The sequence below is a fragment of the Oryctolagus cuniculus genome, chromosome 17, assembly GCF_964237555.1.
Source record: "Oryctolagus cuniculus chromosome 17, mOryCun1.1, whole genome shotgun sequence".
Taxonomy (NCBI): domain Eukaryota; kingdom Metazoa; phylum Chordata; class Mammalia; order Lagomorpha; family Leporidae; genus Oryctolagus; species Oryctolagus cuniculus.
In genome coordinates this window covers 50,352,199-50,370,734 of record NC_091448.1, presented here as the reverse complement: position 1 = coordinate 50,370,734, position 18,536 = coordinate 50,352,199, and the positions used below count along the sequence as shown (strand labels likewise).

Here is an 18,536-nt window from a genome sequence, read left to right as displayed (position 1 = left end):
AGACGCAGAGGTGGGGACTCGAATCCTGGCCCCTGACGCAGGCGTCCCAAGCATCATCATCGCTGCTAGGCCAGCACCCACCCCAGGGAAAGGCGTTTGTGGAAGAAGATGGACAGAGCGGGGCGGCTGGAGGTTACTCTTCCACGCTGGCCTTTCCCAAGGCTGCCTTGTCCTGATGGAGGGCCAGGCCACAGATCTGCTTCCTGTTGACAGGGCTGTGAGGGCCTGTGGCCGTGGCCTGTGGCCGAGGGTACCGATCAGGGCGGTCAGTCCGTGATCCACCCCTGCAGGTGCAAGGTCACCACGCCAGGGTGGGGGTGGTGAGGCCTTCATGGAGGCTGCTGGGCTGCAAGGGGAGGGTCCAGCCAGCATCCAGGGGGTGGACAGCAAGCAGTAGCATTTCCCCCCGTGACGCACTCCAGGTCTGCATTGGCCTCGCTTGGCCGGGTCGCTGTTGTCTTCTGTGAGTGCTGAAGAAGCTCAGCTTTACCAAGCCCCACTCAGAAAATGCGACTGATTTTTCCTTTACTTATTTATGAGATTTTTTTTTTGCTCTGGGCAAAAAATAAAAAGGTTTGTGCAGCATATCTCTTAGCGCTGCGCATGCTTCTGCGCCTGCTGGCTCCCTCGTGCACACGCGTAGTCCACTTCTCATCTCCCCACACTGCAGGGGGCCCCGCATCGCCCCAAGCACACAGTGCGGGGTGGGTGGGGGCACAGGTGAGATGGGGCTACCTGGTGCTTAGTAGGTGCTCAGAAAGTGAATGTGCAAGAAGCAGGTGGGTACGTTGTTATGAAAGGAAAAGTCTCTTTTTAACAAAAAGTATTTCCATTGTACTGGAAAAGCAGACAGGGAGATAAAACAGAGCTCTTCCATCCACTGATTCACCCCCTAAATGCCCGCAACAGCCAGGGCTGGGCCAGGCCAAAGCCAGGAGCTTGGAGTTCCAGCCAGGTCTCCTACAGTAATGGTAGAGGCCCAGGAACTTGGCCCAGGATGTGCACCAGCAGGAAGCTGGATCCAGAGCGGAGCTGGGACTCACACCCACGCTGTCTGTATGGGATGCGGCCATCCTAAGTGGCGTCTTAGCCATGAGCCAAACCCTCACCCCTGGTAGGTGTGTGCTTAAATTTTTCTGTAGTAGAGGATGGCTTATTCTTCCACGCAGGCTCCTACTGTGTGCCAGACACTCATCATAAACACACAGTGGGTTTTGTTATGTTTTTTTTCAGTGGTGAAATTCAGAGAGGTTAAGCGCCTTGCCTGGGGTTGCCCAGCAGGTGAGCTGGAATTCACAGGCACAATCACATCTCAGGATGCCAGGGCCCAGCTCACTCCCCGACCTCACCCCACCCCAGGGGGAGCAAGAACCTACTTAACGGGGTGTCTCCTCCTAACCCTAGTAGGGCCCTCGTTCAGGAAGCACCAGCAGGCTGGGTGCCGTGGGTGGGGGAAAAGTCTGCCCCCTGCCACAGGGGACATCCCGGGCGGTCCGGGCAGGGGTGGCCGGAGGGAATCCTGCGCCTCTCTCAGGGCCTGGGGTCTGCTGGTTAATGGTGCTGTGCTCTGGGCTGCTCTGCCCCACGCAGACGGTCACTTGAGCAGATCCCCTGCCCAGAGGGGCCTGCCTCTCCCTGGCCTTCAGTGCTTTGCCAGCCCCGGTGCCACTGACTTGGCACCAAGCAGCTGTGAACCAGTGGTGGGTGGAAGCCGGGCCTCGTGAGCCTTTGCCTCTGTGGGTCTGGGCGCAGAGCTGGCGCTGGCAGGGTGACCGTCAGCCCTGTTGCCCCCAGCGGCCGGCAGTTCCCCACGGAGGTCAGCCCAGGAACTGAGCCAGGGAGGCGGGGCCCTGGCATTCACCCAGGCGTTTCTCTTCCTCTCCCTCCCCGGCAGGAGTTCCCCTTGGCCATCCTCAGGGGCTGGGAGTGCTACTGTGCCTACCCCACCCCCCAGTTCAACCTGCGGGAGGCTGTGGACAGCTCACGGTGTGTGCAGAGGCTGGCAGATTACTGCGAGGTCTACCAGACGCCCGTGCAAGGTGAGCTCTGGTCTGGGGGCCAAGGGGAGAACTTCTGGGATTGCAAGACGGCAGCTGGGCCTGAGCATGAAGTCCTAGGGCTGGACGGTGGCTGTGCGAGGTCCCTGGCCTCTTGGAGGCGGAAGGAGGTAGCAGGAAGGGTGAGGCTCCACTCTGCCCAAGTTTGAAGTCCAGCTGGCCTGGGATGACCTGGGAAGAGGAAGGGGAGGAGGAGGGGGAGGCAGGGCTTAGGGGGAGGGCGGTAATGTAGGGGTGGGGGTGGGAAGAATAGAAGCCCAGGGACTGTGGGTTCTCCAGTACCTCCAGGCACTGGGGTCCTCCTTGGGGGAGCATCAGGTGCCCTTGGAACTGATGAGAAGAAGAGCAAAGATGGGGAGGGGTATCCCCTCACTGTCACGCACCTGCTATGACCCTACATGTCCAGAGTGCTTGAGCCCTTTCCCCTGGGGGTTCCATAAACTCCCTGCTACAGCCCCAGGAGGAGCTGAGATGCAGGGGGTTAACTCACCTGAGATTAGCCCAGCTCCGGCTTACAGCCGGCATTGCTCAGCCCGGCACAGTCCCCGCCTGCAGCATCTGAGTTACCCATGCTGTGCTTGGATCCTGGGTTTGAGCCCTCAGAGCCCCTGGCTCCCACCGCATGCCTTCGCTGGAGCATGGGAGGCCTTGGCACGGGGCTTCCTCTGGACAGCTGCAGCCTGGGCGCCCAGGGTACGGGTGGTCAGTCTCTTCCTCGCTCACTGCCTCAGTTTCCCCATCTGTTACACGGGAACCTGGGAGCCGTGGTCCCAGTCTGGGGGGACCCAGCGGCGAGGGAGAGTGACGCCATGATGCCTTCTGTGCCTGCAGACACTCGGTGCACAGACAGGCGGTTCCTGCCCACCAAGTCCAAGGTCTTCGTGGCTTTGTCGAGCTTTCCTGGGGCTGGGAACACGTGGGCGAGGCACCTCATCGAGCACGCCACCGGCTTCTACACGGGGAGCTACTACTTCGACGGAACCCTCTACAACAAAGGTGCGTCCTGCCACTGCCCCGCGGGGCCCCACGAGCGCAGAGCTTCCTCAACGGGAGTGTGTGGAAGGACCTCCTGGAGGGCTCCTTAGAATGCTGGTTCCCCGGCCGCACTCCCAGGGCCTCCAGCTGCCTCGGTGCAGGTGGGGGCCTGGGAATTGGCATTCCTGCCAGGCTGCTGGACGATGCTGGTGCAGCCTGTTCCGGATTCAAAGGCAAAAGCTGCAGCCTGAATCCCCCTCCTATAAACATTTCTGGAATTTCTCTTACCTTTTAAAATTCTATAATTAGGCGTGAAGCTGACCTAATTTGCTCAGGCTTGTCTTGTTATTTTTGTTGGAGGCAAAGGATGGCTCATCGAAATGCAGTTTTTAAAACACAGGGCCCCAAATCCCAAAGGGTTTTATAATTTCTCATCTTCCCGGTGTAGACATAAGAGGCCCGGCTGGGCCAAGCGAGTTGAGGGAAGTGGCTCGAGGCTGGGCTGTGTGAGCGCCTGGCGCCCGTCCAGCGGCACCAAATTTGGCCGAGCACATTTCTCTGCTGTCCAGCATTGCAAGGTTTTCCCTCCGTCTCCCAGCTGGAGTTTGGTTTAAGGAAAAGGTGGTGCCGTCGGCGACATCCTGGAGGAAGAATGGCTGCCCGAGCCTGGCTTGGGTCCTGGAGCCGCTCGGGGTGGCCGGGTCTGGTGGGTGGGGAGGAAGCCAGCTATACAGCCCAGCCCGCGTCTGCCTTTGAGCGTCCCGAGCGAGGGAGGAAGTGGCCAGACAGCACGTGGCCCTGCCCACACTGCCCTTGGCCCTTGGGAACCACCCCCTGTGTCCAGGCTGCTGTTACTTGCTTTGTTACCTTATTCAGGCCCAGGCTGTGTTGGTTGACCTGGGGCTGCTTGTTGTCCACATAGGACTGAGCCAGCCACGGGCCTCAGAGCACAGAGAGGGGGATGGCACACACACACTGCGGCTCCAGCGCCACGGTGTTCTGCTGGCCCAGCGGCTGAAGGGAGGCTAAGCCGCAAGGTGGGGTGGCAGGTGCACTGAGCTGAGCCGGGGCTCGGGACACCCAGGGTCTCGGTGGTCACGTTCACCCAGCCCGTGCCATGACTTTGCCCTTCACGGCCCTTCTTGGCTCTTTGACAGAATCCATGAAAGCCAAGGGCAGAGTTGGTGCCCAGGTTGGAGTTGTGTTAGCAACACACGCTTGGTTGCGATGGTTCTGAACGCAGACTTGCAGATTCAAAAGAGATTGACGTCTTCCCGGCGTGGAGGAGCCCTCGCTGCTCCCTGTGGGTACCTCCGGCAGTCAGGAGGAGGGGGACAGGTCTCATTTTGCACTAGGAGCCCCAGAGTAGCTCAAGGGCATTTATGAAGCACATCCCCAGAGCCGGGGCCCTGGGCGGTGCTGGGCTGCCGTCCGGAGACTTCTACCCGGGAAACCTCCTGCCCTCCCGCTTCGCTGGGTTCCCCTGAGTTCCTGCGCCACGTGCTTGAGCTGTTCCCTACTGGACTCTCAGCGTAATGACGGGAATCCAGGTCTCACCCCTTCTCCCTGAGTGCACAGTAGCCTTCGTGGGTCACGTGCGACCCCGTAGCTGGATAGGAGAGGAATCTGTCTCCCTGCTCAGCAGTCCCTAGGGTTCTGAGTGGCCAGAACTGCAGCAAGGGGCCAGGGAAGCAGAGAGGCCCTGGGCGGCTGGTCAGTGGGAGCAGGTACCCGCCAACAGTGGACCAGACCATGACCAGACCTGCTGTGGGCCTGAGATACAAAACTTCCATGTATGCAAGAGCTGGAGCTGTTGCAAGACCAGCGTATAGGATCAGAAGCTGAGGCTGCAGGTGCTCACGGCTACTGATCCCCTGGTGGGGCTCCCACCCCCATTAGGAGGGGCTAGATGGAGGCCAGGTGCCTCTCCAGGACCCCCAAAGCCATGTGGAGAGAGCTCAGATGCTGTGTGACCTTGGGCAAGTCGCACACCCACTCTGAGCCTGTGTCTCTTCCTTGTGCTGTGCCTGCAGCTGTGGTTAACTCCCAAGGTTCCTTGCAGTGCTTGTGGGAAATGACTCACATGAAAATGCACGGAGGGCACGTGTGCGTCTCCAGGGCCCACCCACACGGCAGAGCCAGGACCTCTCCTGCCCAGGCTGCGGGTGTGCGGGGGCTCTGGCCTCATCCCCTGGAAGCCGCCTCTGCAGTCCGCTTCCCCCCTGCTCTGCCCTGGCCTCAGCCGTCCCGCGGGGCTGCGGTCTGAGCTGGCGCTGCCCCCTCCTCACGGGCCCTCTCGGCTGTCTGGCGCAGGGTTCAAGGGCGAGAAGGACCACTGGCGGAGCCGGCGCACCATCTGCGTGAAGACGCACGAGAGCGGCAGGAGGGAGATCGAGATGTTCGACTCGGCCATCCTGCTCATCCGGAACCCGTACAGGTCCCTGGTGGCTGAATTCAACAGGAAGTGCGCCGGGCACCTGGGCTACGCACCTGACCGCAACTGGAAGAGCAAAGGTAGACCTGGGGCGGGGGGGCGGTGGGGATGGGGCTCGGTTCTTTTCTGGGCAGGCAGGATTCTCATTGGATGCGGGATCAGGAGACAGCCCCCTCCCCCCTTACTTGCCGCTGCTGTGCATGGCTTGAGCTTGCCTCCTACCCCTCACCCCTCACCCCTCCCCAGGCCGACTCAGGACCCTCCTCCGCCCCCTCCCACGGGACTGCTGGGGGATCTGCACCCCTTTTCTGCCCTGTCCATCCTCATGGCTTCCTGGAGGATCCGCCCTGTGAGGGTTGGGGCGTAGTGGCTGGCTTTGGGTCTTCTGGATCCCACAGGTGGCTTCACTCACGGAGGCAGCCCGCGGGCCCCACCCACTGAAGTCCAGGCCACATGGGGTCAGTGTCTCTGCCCCCAGGTCAGGTACAGCCGAGCCTTTGGGTGACTAGCAGCAGAGATATGGCTCTGGGTGGGGGAGTGAGGTGGAGCACAGCAGGTCCAGGCGGGCTGGGGTGCTGTAGGGCCCCCGTCCCGGGAGACTGTGCTTCTATTCCCTCGAGACCCTGGACCACCCGCAGTGGACTGATGTCCCGGGTTGGCTTCCGGCCCCTCCTCTGCCCGTCACCTTCCTCCCAGCCAGCCCCCGACAGCCGTCCCTGTTCCTCTGGGCTGGCGCCCCTGCAGGGATGATGGCAAGGGATCAGGCTGCACAGGCAGGCAGGCTGAGCCCCGATCCCTCCTCCCAGGGGCCCCGGCAAGCTGTCCACCTTGCGTACTGAGCATGTGTTTTGTCATCTTAGAGACAAGGGCCGTCCTCGTCTCGTAGGGTCTTGGTGAAGCCGAGAGACGTCCAACCTTTCCTGGGCTGACTGAGGTCTATTAGCAGATCCATCCCACAGACTCTTCTTGGTGGAGAGACTTTTGACACTTGAACCCTGCCTCCCTCCCAGAAAACTAAATTTCTAGGAAAGAGACCTCAGGAAGCAGATAGGTCATCTGCACCATTTGAGGCCACTCCCGTCGGTGGCATCATTATGTGTCCCTCTCCCATCAGGCCTGGCAATCAAAGCCACCACCCGCCATCAGCATCCACCAGGCGCGCTAAGCGCCATAGGTGGCCCAAGGCGTGGGTACTGAACCTGCATAGCAGGAGACCCAGCAGCTACCCCACCCCGGACACAGCGCACTGCCCATCACCCAAAGGCGGGTCCTCCGTGGGGGTCTCTGGACAGGCAGGCAGTGGAGATCCTGGCTGCTTCCCTCTCCATAGCATCGGATGTGCGGAGTGGCTGGAGCCGAGCTTACAGTGGCCAGGGGCTATCTGGACAGGGGTGTCCTGCTAGGGTTTCACCCCCAGTCGTTGGTCCCTGCTGTGTCGCATAGGCCCGAGACGGCCCCTCTCCCCCCCCCACAACCCTAGCCCACTCCCTGGGCCCCCCTGCCCCAGCTGGAGTCCCAAAGTTCAAGAGGGTCCCCAGCCCTCCCCCCGGGCAGCGGGCCCCCTGACCCTGTGTCACCCCACCCCGTCCCGTCCCTGCCGCAGAGTGGCCAGACTTCGTGAACAGCTATGCGTCGTGGTGGTCCTCGCACGTGCTGGACTGGCTCAAGTACGGGAAGCGGCTGCTGGTGGTGCACTACGAGGAGCTGCGGCGCAGCCTGGTGCCCACGCTCCGGGAGATGGTGGCCTTCCTCAACGTGTCTGTGAGCGAGGAGCGGCTGCTCTGCGTCGAGAACAACAAGGAGGGCAGCTTCCGGCGCCGTGGCCGGCGCCCGCACGACCCTGAGCCCTTCACCCCGGAGATGAAGGACTTGATCAACGGCTACATCCGGACCGTGGACCAGGCCCTGCGTGACCACAACTGGGCCGGGCTGCCCAGGGAGTACGTGCCCAGATGATAGGCCCGCCCCACGCCACAGGGCTGTGCACCTGCTCCGATGGACGCCCAGGCCTGTGGCCTCCCTGGGACACAGAGCCTGCAGGACATTGATGGACACCCCTAGCCACCATGCCATGCTCGAGTGCCGGTCTGGGTGCACCCAAGCCACCTCTGCAGGGTGTGACGGACACACCCGGCCTTGCCCACACGGCCAGACACGGGCCCTGGCCCTCAGAGGGCAGGGGCGTGTTCTGGAGGCCATTGTCTATCTCGTGCAGATACATGCGTGTGGCCCAGGCGTCCTGTGTCCAGCCCTGGCGTGGACTTGCTCGTCGGGGAGGGGGGCGACTCTGGGGCGGTGTTTGTGGCCTGTTCAGCCGGGGTGCAAGTGGCCCTGCCCGCGTGTCTGATGCCCCATAAACCTGTGTGCCTCACAGCAGGCACTGCAGACCCTGCAGCCCTGCCTCTCTCTCCTCTCTGGGTGGGCTGGAGGCCCGGGGGGCCCTCTCCATACCCCCCAGTGACCTCTACACCAGTCCCCCGCTTCCACCTTGTCCCATGTCAATGCTCCTTGGAGCCGCGCGGCCCGGCCTGGCTTCTTCCTCCTGCCATCTGGGCAGAGCAAGGGCTTCCCCACAGCCTGGATGCAGCGGGTGAGGGCAAGGCCAGACCTCCAGCCTGAGACCCAAGGGGGACCCATGGGCCAGTAGCAGGGGGAAACCCTCTCGGAGAGAGCCTCGCAGATCCTGGGACAGCCAGCTCCACCCCAACCCGGGTCCTGCCCTGGGGTCATGAGGAATGGGTATCAGTGGCTCATCAGGGTGACCTTGGGGTGTGACCCCAGATTCTGCCTGACCCCCTGTCTCTGCCACTCTTACCTGCTACTTCCCATCACTGTTGCACCCTCTGTCACAAACTCTGAGAGGCTCTGATGTCTTTCCCACAGGCCCCTCTGTTTCTTCAGCTGACCCCAGGGAGGGGGAGGAGGAGGAGGAGGAGGAGGAGGAGGAGGGTGGGAAAGATCCCTCCCCCACCTCTGGGCAGCCCCTGCTGCAGGAGGGCAGGGCAGGGGCCATCCCAGAGCAGCGTGTGATGTGCAGGCTCAGCTGCCGGCCTGGGACCTCCAGAGGGTGCATTGTGGCATCTGTGCCGGGGTCATCCCAGCAGAGAGGGGCCCGGTGGCCGAGGCAGAGGGAACAGCACGTACAGAGGATCGGAGGCCGGGGCACCCCTGGCTTGCTTGTGACAGGTGTGACAGGTGCTGGTGGAGTTTGCAGGGAGGTGGGTCTGTGTCTGGGGTTGAGGAGGGGACCTGGTAGGTGGAGTCAGAGCTGGGACACGGAAACGGACTCGTCCACACAGCTGCCAGTCTGGGACGGAGAGCGGAGCCGGCGCTGGTGAGCAGCCTGGGCCAGCCTCTCCCAGCCTCTCCATGCCCAGTGCTCCAAAATGAGGCTACGGAGCCCCGCGAGGCTCAGGGCAGGGGGCGGTGCAGCCCAGGACCAAGCTTGCAGCTGCCATGGTGCAGGGAGGGCCTGGGGAGCAGGTGGCACGAGGGCCCCCAAGGGGGAGGAAGCAGAGGTCCCTGACCTTGGGCAGCCCCCTGGGGCAGCCATCAGGGAGGCCTTCCCTCAGCTGTGGCCAAGCTGCACCAGGAAGAGAAAACACTGAGAGAGAGGGGTTGGGGAGAATGGGCCGGGGAGGACCCAGCCCCTATGCCCCGGCTCCACCATGGCCAGCTAAGAGCAGCTGCTGGCCCAGGCACCGGGCAAGGGGCCCAGTGGAGCTGCCCCTGAGGGAAGGCTCCGGGTGTGGGGACAAGTGTGGGCATCTGTGCTGCCAGGTGCAGGGCAGGTGTGGGCATCTGTGCCTGCAGGTGCAGGGCAAGTGTGGGCGTCTGTGCCTGCAGGTGCAGGGCAGGTGTGGGCGTCTGTCCTGCAGGTGCAGGGCAGGTGTGGGCGTCTGTGCCTCCAGGCCCTTGCTGGGATCTCCCCACCCCATCCTGGAGCCAAGCTCCTCCTGTCCCTCCTGCAGCGTCCCGCCGTGCAGCTCAAGCCAAGAGCACCTAGGCCTTTGTTACTGGCATGTCGGCTACGGGGTGGTAGCCTGGGAGAGCTCCCAAGGCCATGTCCCTTGGGGTGCAGGAGCCTCTGAGACCCAACTGGAGTCTCCAGGCTGCCTTGGAGGGGTGGGGTGGGGGGCTGGCATGCCTGTGTCCCAGAGCAAACCCAGTGTTTCAGAAGAGGCAGCAGGCACCAGCCGAGCGCTGCTGGAGAGAGGGGAGACCACACCTAAGACTGGCTCTCGGCTCTGGGGCGCAGGACAATCTCAGGGCAGAAGACATGGATGCTCAGCAGGCCGGGAAGGGCACAAGTATGGCGAGGCCTGACCGGGGCCCCTGGGGTTTCTTTCCCCATCTCTGGAGCCCAGGAGAGCAGCAGCCAGCACCTCATCTCCTTTTGGGTGGACTGCCACCTGCTCATGTGGCCTTGGAGGGCACTGCCCGCCTCAGCTGGGGGCACAGGTGAGTGGAATGATGGGGTGTGGGTCCGTTCTGTCCACAGTCACACCACCAAGCAAAGCACCTGGCGCGTGCAGGTGTTCCTGGATATTGGACGCACGAGAAAGTGCAAAGGCCCTGTGGTCCTTGGCAGCCTTCACTCAAGTTTGCCTCTGTGGGCAGTCTCATCAGACACCAAGAGGTGGTTCCGTCTGTCTTTCGGGAGGGTGCATTTGTCTCTCCCAGTGAGGTCTCATCCACAGCTCTCGGCTCCTCCGTAAAGAGCCAAGGGCAGCGGTGTGGCACATGTGTCAGGAGCCAGTGGGACAGAGCAGGAGCCCTGGCTGTGGATCCCAGCCTGAATAGCAGAGGAGTTACCCAGACCTGTGTTGAGACATGCAATTTTCATGGGTTTCGTCTCCCGTTGTGGACCAATTTGGAAGAACTAAAATATATAATTTTAAAAAGCTGAAACACGCTCTGATAATGCCAGTGATGTGTAAATGAGAGAGAGAATAGACGGGCTGCTTAATTATGTGAGCATCCTATTATGAAGCCTCTCGCAGCTAAAATTAGACGCTGAGCGCATGCATATGCAATACAGTTCGACCAACAGTGCATTGGCCGCCTCAGAGGAGCAGGGGCCGCTTGGTGCCTGGGGGAGGAGGCCGTGCCGAGGTCAGCCCTGGGGGCCGCAGGAATGCCCAGGCAGCGGGCTTGTTGGCTTTTGCCCTGGAAGTGTGTCGCAGGTGCTCGGAACCTGAGGCCTCCCGAGTGCTCCTTTGAGGCTTAGGGTTAAGTGCCAGGTCTGACCTCACCCTGACCACCCCTGGTGAGCATGGGGTGGCCACGGCGGGAGCAAAATGTGGAAATAACGTGGTAATGGCCAGCCCACCCTGTACGCGCCCAATCTCGTCTGATACCGGAAATGACGTGGTTCCTGATGGAGGCCTGGACTGTGGCCATCTGGGACCAGGCCTGCCCCACGTCTGGCCTCCGGTTCCACCATAACGAGGGTTGTGCTGGGAGCTGGTTACCTTCCCAGGTCCATGGTCCCGGTTCTTCCAGCAGCTTCTCATTGCCGTTCAGGGGTTCGCATGATCTGGTAGAGCTGATGCTGGCCACCTGCAGGGAGGAGCCCGTGACCGGACCAAGCCGGCCGCCTCCATCCTGCAGGCCACTGTGCTTGCTTCAGGCCTAACCGTAGCTCTTACTCCCCCTGCCGGCTACGGCGGCGGGCGTAGGTGCACCCGGGGCCACAGCAAGATTCCATGTCAGCACACGAGAGGTCAGCTAGGCACAGGGCCAAGGCTGACCTGGGTTGGCCCCTCTCCCTGGACTGTTCGTTATGCAAGCCAATGCTTTCTCTCCTCTGCCTAGTTGGACTTGAGCTCCTCACACCCCAGAGCACTGCACAAAGAGCTCAGCTCACAAGGCCCCGGGCTTTGACGTTCTCAGCCCCGTGGCTGCGGGAAGGGAACCCTGAAACCCGGAGCAGCACGGGGTGGGAGGACAGGGGTCGCACCTCCCACAGGGAGGGGGCTGGGAGTGACTCGCTCCAGGAAGCTGTGCTAGGTCAGCGGAGACCAGTGGCGTCTTTAGCTCAGTGCACAGCAAGGTCGCTGAGATGGCCTTGGCAAAGAGTCCTTCCTGAGTGTACAGCCCAAGCCCTCCGCAGTCTTATCAAATCCTTCCCGCTTTGAGGTCTTGCTGGAGTTATCTGTTTATTTTAAAGGTATAGTAACAAAGATTTTCGATCCACTGGTTCACTCCACAGATGGGCTGCAAACCGCCAGGTCTAGGCCAGGCTGAAGCCAGGAGAAGGGAAGCCACGTGGGTGCTAATGTACCTGCTTTTCTAGGTACATTAGCAGAGAGCTGGATTGGAAGTGGAGCAGCTGGGATTTGAACTAGTGCTCTGACATGGGATGCCAGCTTTGCAAGCGGCAGCTTGACCCACTGCACCACAATGCCAGCCCTTAGTTGATTATTTCTTATTAGCAGCTCTGCTCTGCGGATGAGAGGCCTGGAGTGAGTATAAAGTATAACGGCCCTGTTATATGGACTGTGATGCTTTTTACGGGGAACACAGCAGCAGTGATGGTGTGGCTTGAAGATGTGGCCCGTGGTGATCAGAACCAGCAAGGCGAGTCCTCCCAGGCCAGCAGGTCCTACAGCCCTCGTCCCACCTGTGCCCACGTCGGGAGAGGGCGTAGTGACTGAGACCAGGTAGGCCCGAGTTCGCACCTTCTTTTACGGACGATGAGGTACAGATGGGAAGGGGTCGCAGAGGGCCTGCGGTGACCGTGGATGGTGGTGCTGGGACAGGCGCGTAGGCTCTTTGGGCTGGAGCACCTGATGGCGCCAGCCCTGCACCCTGGGAACACGCCAAAGAATTGCTGGCCTTGGGACAGCTCAGTTGGCAGCAACTCCATTCATTTCTCTGCTCGTTCTTAGTGAGAGAGAGAGACAGAGAGAAAGGTCTTCCTTCCGTTGGTTCACCCAAATGGTTGCTGCAGCCAGCACACCTCGCTGATCCGATGGCAGGAGCCAGGTGCTTCTCCTGGTCTCCCATGGGATGCAGGGCCCAAGCACTTGGGCCATCCTCCACTGCACTCCCGGGCCACAGCAGAGAGCTGGCCTGGAAGAGGAGAAACTGGGACAGAATCCGGCGCCCCGACCTGGACTAGAACCCGGGGTGCCAGCGCCACAGGCGGAGGATTAGCCTAGTGAGCTGCAGCGCCGGCCTGCCTAAATCACTTTCGATGGAACCCACATTCACAAGTAACGGCCTTGAAGACCAGCCCGCTTTCCCCAGGCGCATCCGCAGGGAGCTGGATTGGAAGCGGAGCAGCCAGGACGGGAACCGGCGCTCTGATATGGGAGGTGGAATTGCAGGCAGCGACTTAACCTGCTGGGCTCAGCCGTCCAGTTAATACTACCAGATGCTGGGCTAGAGCCATACTGGACCAGAATGACCTGTAGGAAGGTATTCCAAAAAGTTTGTGGAAAATGAAACTGAAAGGTTTCTTTGGATGCAAAAAAAAGTTTTGAAATCCACACACACAAGTGGTCTCCAAAAATGTCATGGAAAATGCATATTCTGAGAAAACCAGGCAAGGATGTCAGAAACTTTCTGGGGAAAAAAATCTTTTTTGTTCCATTTCCCATGCACGCTGGCAGGACGCCCGTATTCCCATTGTACTGCTGTGTGCTCAGTGATTGTAAACTGAGCAGCTTAGACGAAGGTGTGCATCAGCCATGCTTCCTGCGCTCAGGAGTCTGCACTGGGCATCAGTGGTTTTTCTTGGGCTCTCTGTGGGGCTGCAACCGCGGTGGCGGCCAGAGCACGTTTTCAGCTGGAGATCTGAGAGAGAGAGTGCTTCCTCCAGGCTCAGCTGGCTCTTGGCAGAGTTAAGTTGCACCTGATTGTGGGATTGTAGGCTGTTTGCTTCCCTAGGGCCAGCCTGAGTGAGACCGTAATTGTTACTGTTTGCACGGGATTTGGCTCCTCAGATTCATGCAGAAGTTCAAGTCCCAAAGTCGTACATTGCTGGTTGATGGATTACGGTGGGAGCCTCGGTCTAATCAAGGCACTGGGGGTGGGAGGGGCGGTGTGTGTGCACCTGGTGGGAAGTCTGTAGGTTGCTGGGGGCTTACCCTTGGAAGGTAGTTCCTTGAGAGAGGATTAGCTGTGTGAGCCCAGTGCTCGCTCTCTCGTTCTCTCTCTCCTCTCTCTCTCTCTCTCTCCTCTCTCTCTCTGCTCCTTGGCTGCCATGTGTGACCATTCCTCTACACACGCTGTGCCATGAGCAGCTTGTATCAGGCTCTAGACCAATGGGGCTGCCGATCTTGGCCTGTGGACACCCCACCCCCCACTCCCCTGTAAGCTGATGTGAACTCTTTCTGGGTGTTACATAGTAACTCAAAGCTGACTCCTCTAATAACATAATTCCAGGATGATTTCCCTTTGCCTCATGGGGAGGGCATCACACAAGGGTATGATCACCAGGAGGTGGGGCACCCCGGGGCTGTACCTCTGGGCCTGTCCAGCACACCACCAGAAAGGAAAGAGCCTGGCAGGCAGTCCGTCTGTCCACTCGTCCTGATTTAGAGAGCACTGCTGGCCTGCACTGAATGTGGTAGATATTTTGAAGCATCGCCTAAGAGAGTCAGGCTGTATCCAAGTCGTAACAAGTTCAGACCTAAGGTCCCCAGCCCACTGCCTCATGAGCAGAACCACCTGTTTGGGGAGCCAAGGAACATCCCGATTCGTAGCCGGCAGCTCCATCTCAGCAGGTGCAACGTGGTCGTCGTCCTGAGCACATGTACACAGGATGTCTCCTAACGACACGTTTTGCACGTCTCCCCGTTGCTAAGCGACGGATGACTGTGTTGATTGCCTTCATTAGGTTTGTAAGCCAGTGGAGCGCGGGCAGTATTGTATTTTGTATTTAATTTTGTAACCTGCTATGCAGGAGGCACAAGAAATACGAGAAGAATGGAAGGAGGGATGGATAAAAAAAAAATCCTGAGTGACCTGGCTTTTAGAGTTTTCTAAGAACGCACCCTCTCCCTGGAAAAGCACACTTGGTCTTCCTGTCTCTGAGCTGAGATGTCCCTGAGGACGCTAGGTTGGGTGTTCTCACCAGCTGTTTATTGGGAAGTCCATGAAGTGAGCTGCACGCTCCGTTTGGGGCTGTGGGTATGAAAAGTGATGAAACATGGCAGCCGTCGAGTTCTGGAGTTTTCTGAGCCAGCACGCTGGCTTTTGTTGAGCCTTACGTCCTCAGCTCTTGGAGAAGAACAGGAAAGAGGCCGGAGGAGCTCAGTTGCCTGCTCGTGGGTGTTCTGGGAGACAGTCGGCCGGTGCTGTCCCCACTGGCTTTGTGGCAGAGCCTCCTCCGCAGCCGGGCGCCCTCGTGGTGGCCATGGGATGGTGGAGAGCAGCAGCTTCTCTCCCTCCTCCGGTTCTACAGCATTTTTTTTTAAATATTTATTTATTTATTTGAAAGACAGAGTTACAGAGAAGGGTAGAGACAGAGAGAGAGAGGTCTTCCATCCACTGGTTCACTCCTCAGATGGCTGCAATGGCTGGAGCTGCGCCGATCCGAAGCCAGGAGCCAGGAGCCTCTTCCAGGTCTCCCATGTGGGTGCAAGGGTCCAAGCACTTGGGCCATCTTCTACTGCTTTCCCAAGCCATAGTAGAGAGCCAGATCAGAAGTGGAGCAGCCGGGATTCGAACTGGCGACCATAAGGGATGCTGGTGCTTCAGGCCAGGGCGGTAACCCACTGTGCCACAGCACTGGCCCCAGTTCTACAGCTTTTAATACAAACCTCCTTTTGCAGCAGGCCCCACGGTGTAACACAAAGACCCCTCTCCCAGGTTAGGGACGGACAGAGCTGTCCCTTTTCCTGGGACAGAGGGTGAGAATGCAGACAGGCCACAAGCTGGTTCACCTCCTTCCTAGCCTGGGGCTTCCCACCCCAGCCGCATTGTGAGCCTCAACTTTACTGCATTCAAAAAGTTTGTGGGAAATAGAACTAAAAGATCCATTTATTCTGGTGCCAAAAACATTTGAAATCCGTGCATATGAAGGCTCTTCACGAGTTCAGGGAAAGTGTATATTTGCAAAATGCTGCATGGATTTCAAAATTCCTTTTGTGCCCAAATCAGCTTATCTTTTCATTCTATTTTCTGCGACATTCCTGAGGTTCCTTTGCAGTATCCACTGCTATGAAACGAATCACCCGCAGACGTAGCCACGCCCGAAAGTTACGACTTAAAAACAAACCTTTATTAGCTGAGCTCTGCTGTGTGTCAGGAAGCCCAGCCCAGCCTCGCGGAGTCCTCCAGCTCAGGGAAGCTTGCGAGAAGTTGGCCTGGGCCGGGTTCCTCGGAAAGCTCAGCCTGTACAGAACTCACTGCCAAGCTCATCACAGGGCGTGAGGACAGGGCTCTTGGGGCCAGTGCTGTGGGCTGGCAGGTTAAGCCACAGTCTGCAATGCTGGCATCCCACATGGGCACCGGTTCGAGTCCTGGCTGCTCCAGTTCCAGTCTAGCTCCCTACTGATGCACCTGGGAAAGCAGTGGAAGATGGTCCAAGTGCTCGGGCCCCTGCACCTGCGTGGGAGACCTGGATGAAGCTTTTGGCTCCTGGCATCAGCCTGGCTCAGCCCCAGTTGTTGTAGCCATCTGGGGAGTGAACCAGCAGATGGAAGACCTCCCCTCTCTCTCTCTGTAATTCTGACTTACACATCTTAAAAAAAAGGGGAGGGGAGCTGTTGGACTGAGGGACTCAGGCTCTCACTGGCTGACTGTCAGAGGCTGCTGAGCCTCTTCATAGAGCAGGTATCTCTCAACGTGGCAGCTTGTGTGAGTGAGCAAGAGGGGAGGGCTGCATAGCTGGTGAGCAGGCGCACGGCACGGCTTGGGGCAACCTCATCTCGGCAGAGGCATCGCATCGCTGTTACCAACTTCTGTTTCTTAGCACCAAGTCAGTAGGCCCAGCCCATAGCTGGGGAGAACAGGACACCAGGGCACGAACCCCCGAAGGCAGGGGACACCCGGCCCCATCTTTCCAGCTCCCTTGCTTCCTCCTACGGGGTCCCAGCCCCGCCCCTGCACGCTGCTACGTCACAGCTTGCAGCATCTGCAGCCCACCAGGTGTTGGGGGTGACGGCGGGTTTCCTGCAGCCACCTCCCTCCAGCTGCAAATGTAGTTTCCTTATACCGAGGCCAACATCGTGGTCCCCACCTTCAGCCTAGCAGGGAACCCGGAAGCCAGAGTAGCTCTGGCCGGATCTCCTGGTGGGGTGGGCCACCCCATGGTCTTACCCACGCAGCGTGCTCCTAACATGAGCCATTATTCCCCGTTACACCCGGACCTCCCTGGTCCCACGCCACATTAGCTTCCATCAGATAATTAAGGGCTTGACTTACCATGAGAGACCTTAAACGTCACCTTTCTGCCACCCAGTAAAGTCTTTGAATGACACAGACGCTAATGAGATGTTCAAATATAGAAACCCAGCGACTCCTTGCATCGTGACATTTGTTCAGCTGGAGTGATCTGACTACACCTCTACATCACTTACAATTTCTATCTGACCTTGGGTGCTGGCGTGTAGTCTTTAAGGAAACTATCCATTTAATCTCCTTCGCCTTATTAGCATTTAATTACTATGACAAATTTCCAGATGTACGAAGGATGTTAGTTAGGATTATCTTTCAATTTTCCCCTCAAACGGCCCAACAGCCAAGGGCAGAGGGGCCATGTGTGATACCACCAAGCTCTGATGTGGGAAGTGCCCTGTGCCTCTGAGCCGTGGGCAGGGCTCACCCCAACCTTGGCTCCCCAGGTCCTGCATTCAGGCTCCCATGCCCTCCTGGGCTCTCGCTCTCTCTCTCTCTCTCTCCCCCCTGGTCAAGCCTTGCTATGCAGCTCCGGGTGAGCCAGGGCTCAGGGCCAGGAAGAGGGCATTTAGGCACAGGATGCTACCAGGCCCTCAGCTCTGAGAGCGGCCCTGGCCTGGGCCAGGAACAACCGTTCAATGCAGATTTTCAGTTGCGGAAGGACAAGGCCTAGAAAGCAGCCAGAGTTACCTCCCCATCTTTCCATGGAAACACCCCGTCTTAATACCTCTTGCTTGTCCTCACACCATAAGTCACCAGGCAAGGCCTCCTCAGGGCCAGCAGGGCTTGGATGTGGGCATGGAGCAACCAGAGGAGAGCTGAGGTCGCCAGCCCCCAGGTCTGGGGTTTGGGTTCTAGAACTGACCCCACCACCATCTGCGTTCCTTTCAAAGACCCTGCCCCACTCCCCGAGTGCTCTCGCCAGACCTGGCGGTGGGGCTGACACCCAGAGTTGACCTTGTGACCTTGTCCTCTGGGCCAAGGGTCTATGAGCCTTGGGGTCCTCTGACCTGAGTGGGGGCAGTCAGATGCTCTGGTGTGGTCACTCGGACGTGGGCCCAGGGGACTCCAGCCTGGCTGCTGGGTGTGGGAAGTGCAGACTCAGGGCTGTAGGGTCCAGAGAGTGTGAAGTGGATGTGGGTGTGGGCATGGATATGGGCGTGGGCATGGATGTGGGCATGGATGTGGGTGTGGGTATGGATGTGGGCATGGATGTGGGTGTGGGTGTGGGCATGGAGTGGGTGCGGGCATGGATGTGGGTGTGGGCATGGATGTGGCATGGATATGGGTGTGGATGTGGGCATGGATGTGGGTGTGGGTATGGGCATAGGTGTGGAATGGATGTGGGTGCGGGCATGGATGTGGGTGTGGGCATGGATGTGGCATGGATATGGGTGTGGGCGTGGATGTGGGTGTGTAGAGATCTCTGCAGAGGTGGATGAATGGAGGAGAAGCAGGAAGCGAGTCATCTGGAGACCCGAGAGTGTCTGTCACTGGGAAAGGCAGCATGATGGACAAACCTACCACTGTGAAAGCCGTGTCCGTGGTCGGGTGATCCAGTCGGCTCTTCCACGTGTTCTCATTTACTCTGTACCTGCTTGAACGACATAGTTAATAGACTTTCACTCTTCATTCAGCATTGCATGAATATTTCCCCATTTTCCTAGTCTTATTTCGTTCTTATTTTTCATCAGGTCTCCTATTTCTGTTTCCCTGGC

General features: G+C 59.2%; 1 protein-coding gene across 2 annotated transcripts in view; it reads left to right on the top strand.

The window, feature by feature from the left end:
* WSCD1 (WSC domain containing 1) overlaps positions 1-7,860 on the top strand; it is a 36,881-nt gene extending 29,021 nt beyond the window's left edge. For both annotated transcript variants that reach the window (XM_017349124.3, XM_070060044.1), the window contains exons 6-9: positions 1,895-2,039; positions 2,889-3,053; positions 5,346-5,546; positions 7,070-7,860. In XM_017349124.3, coding sequence (XP_017204613.3) covers positions 1,895-2,039; positions 2,889-3,053; positions 5,346-5,546; positions 7,070-7,422 — 864 coding nt within the window. In that variant the 3' untranslated portion in view covers positions 7,423-7,860. The remainder of the gene's footprint in view (positions 1-1,894; positions 2,040-2,888; positions 3,054-5,345; positions 5,547-7,069) is intronic.
* Positions 7,861-18,536: the final 10,676 nt, after the last annotated feature.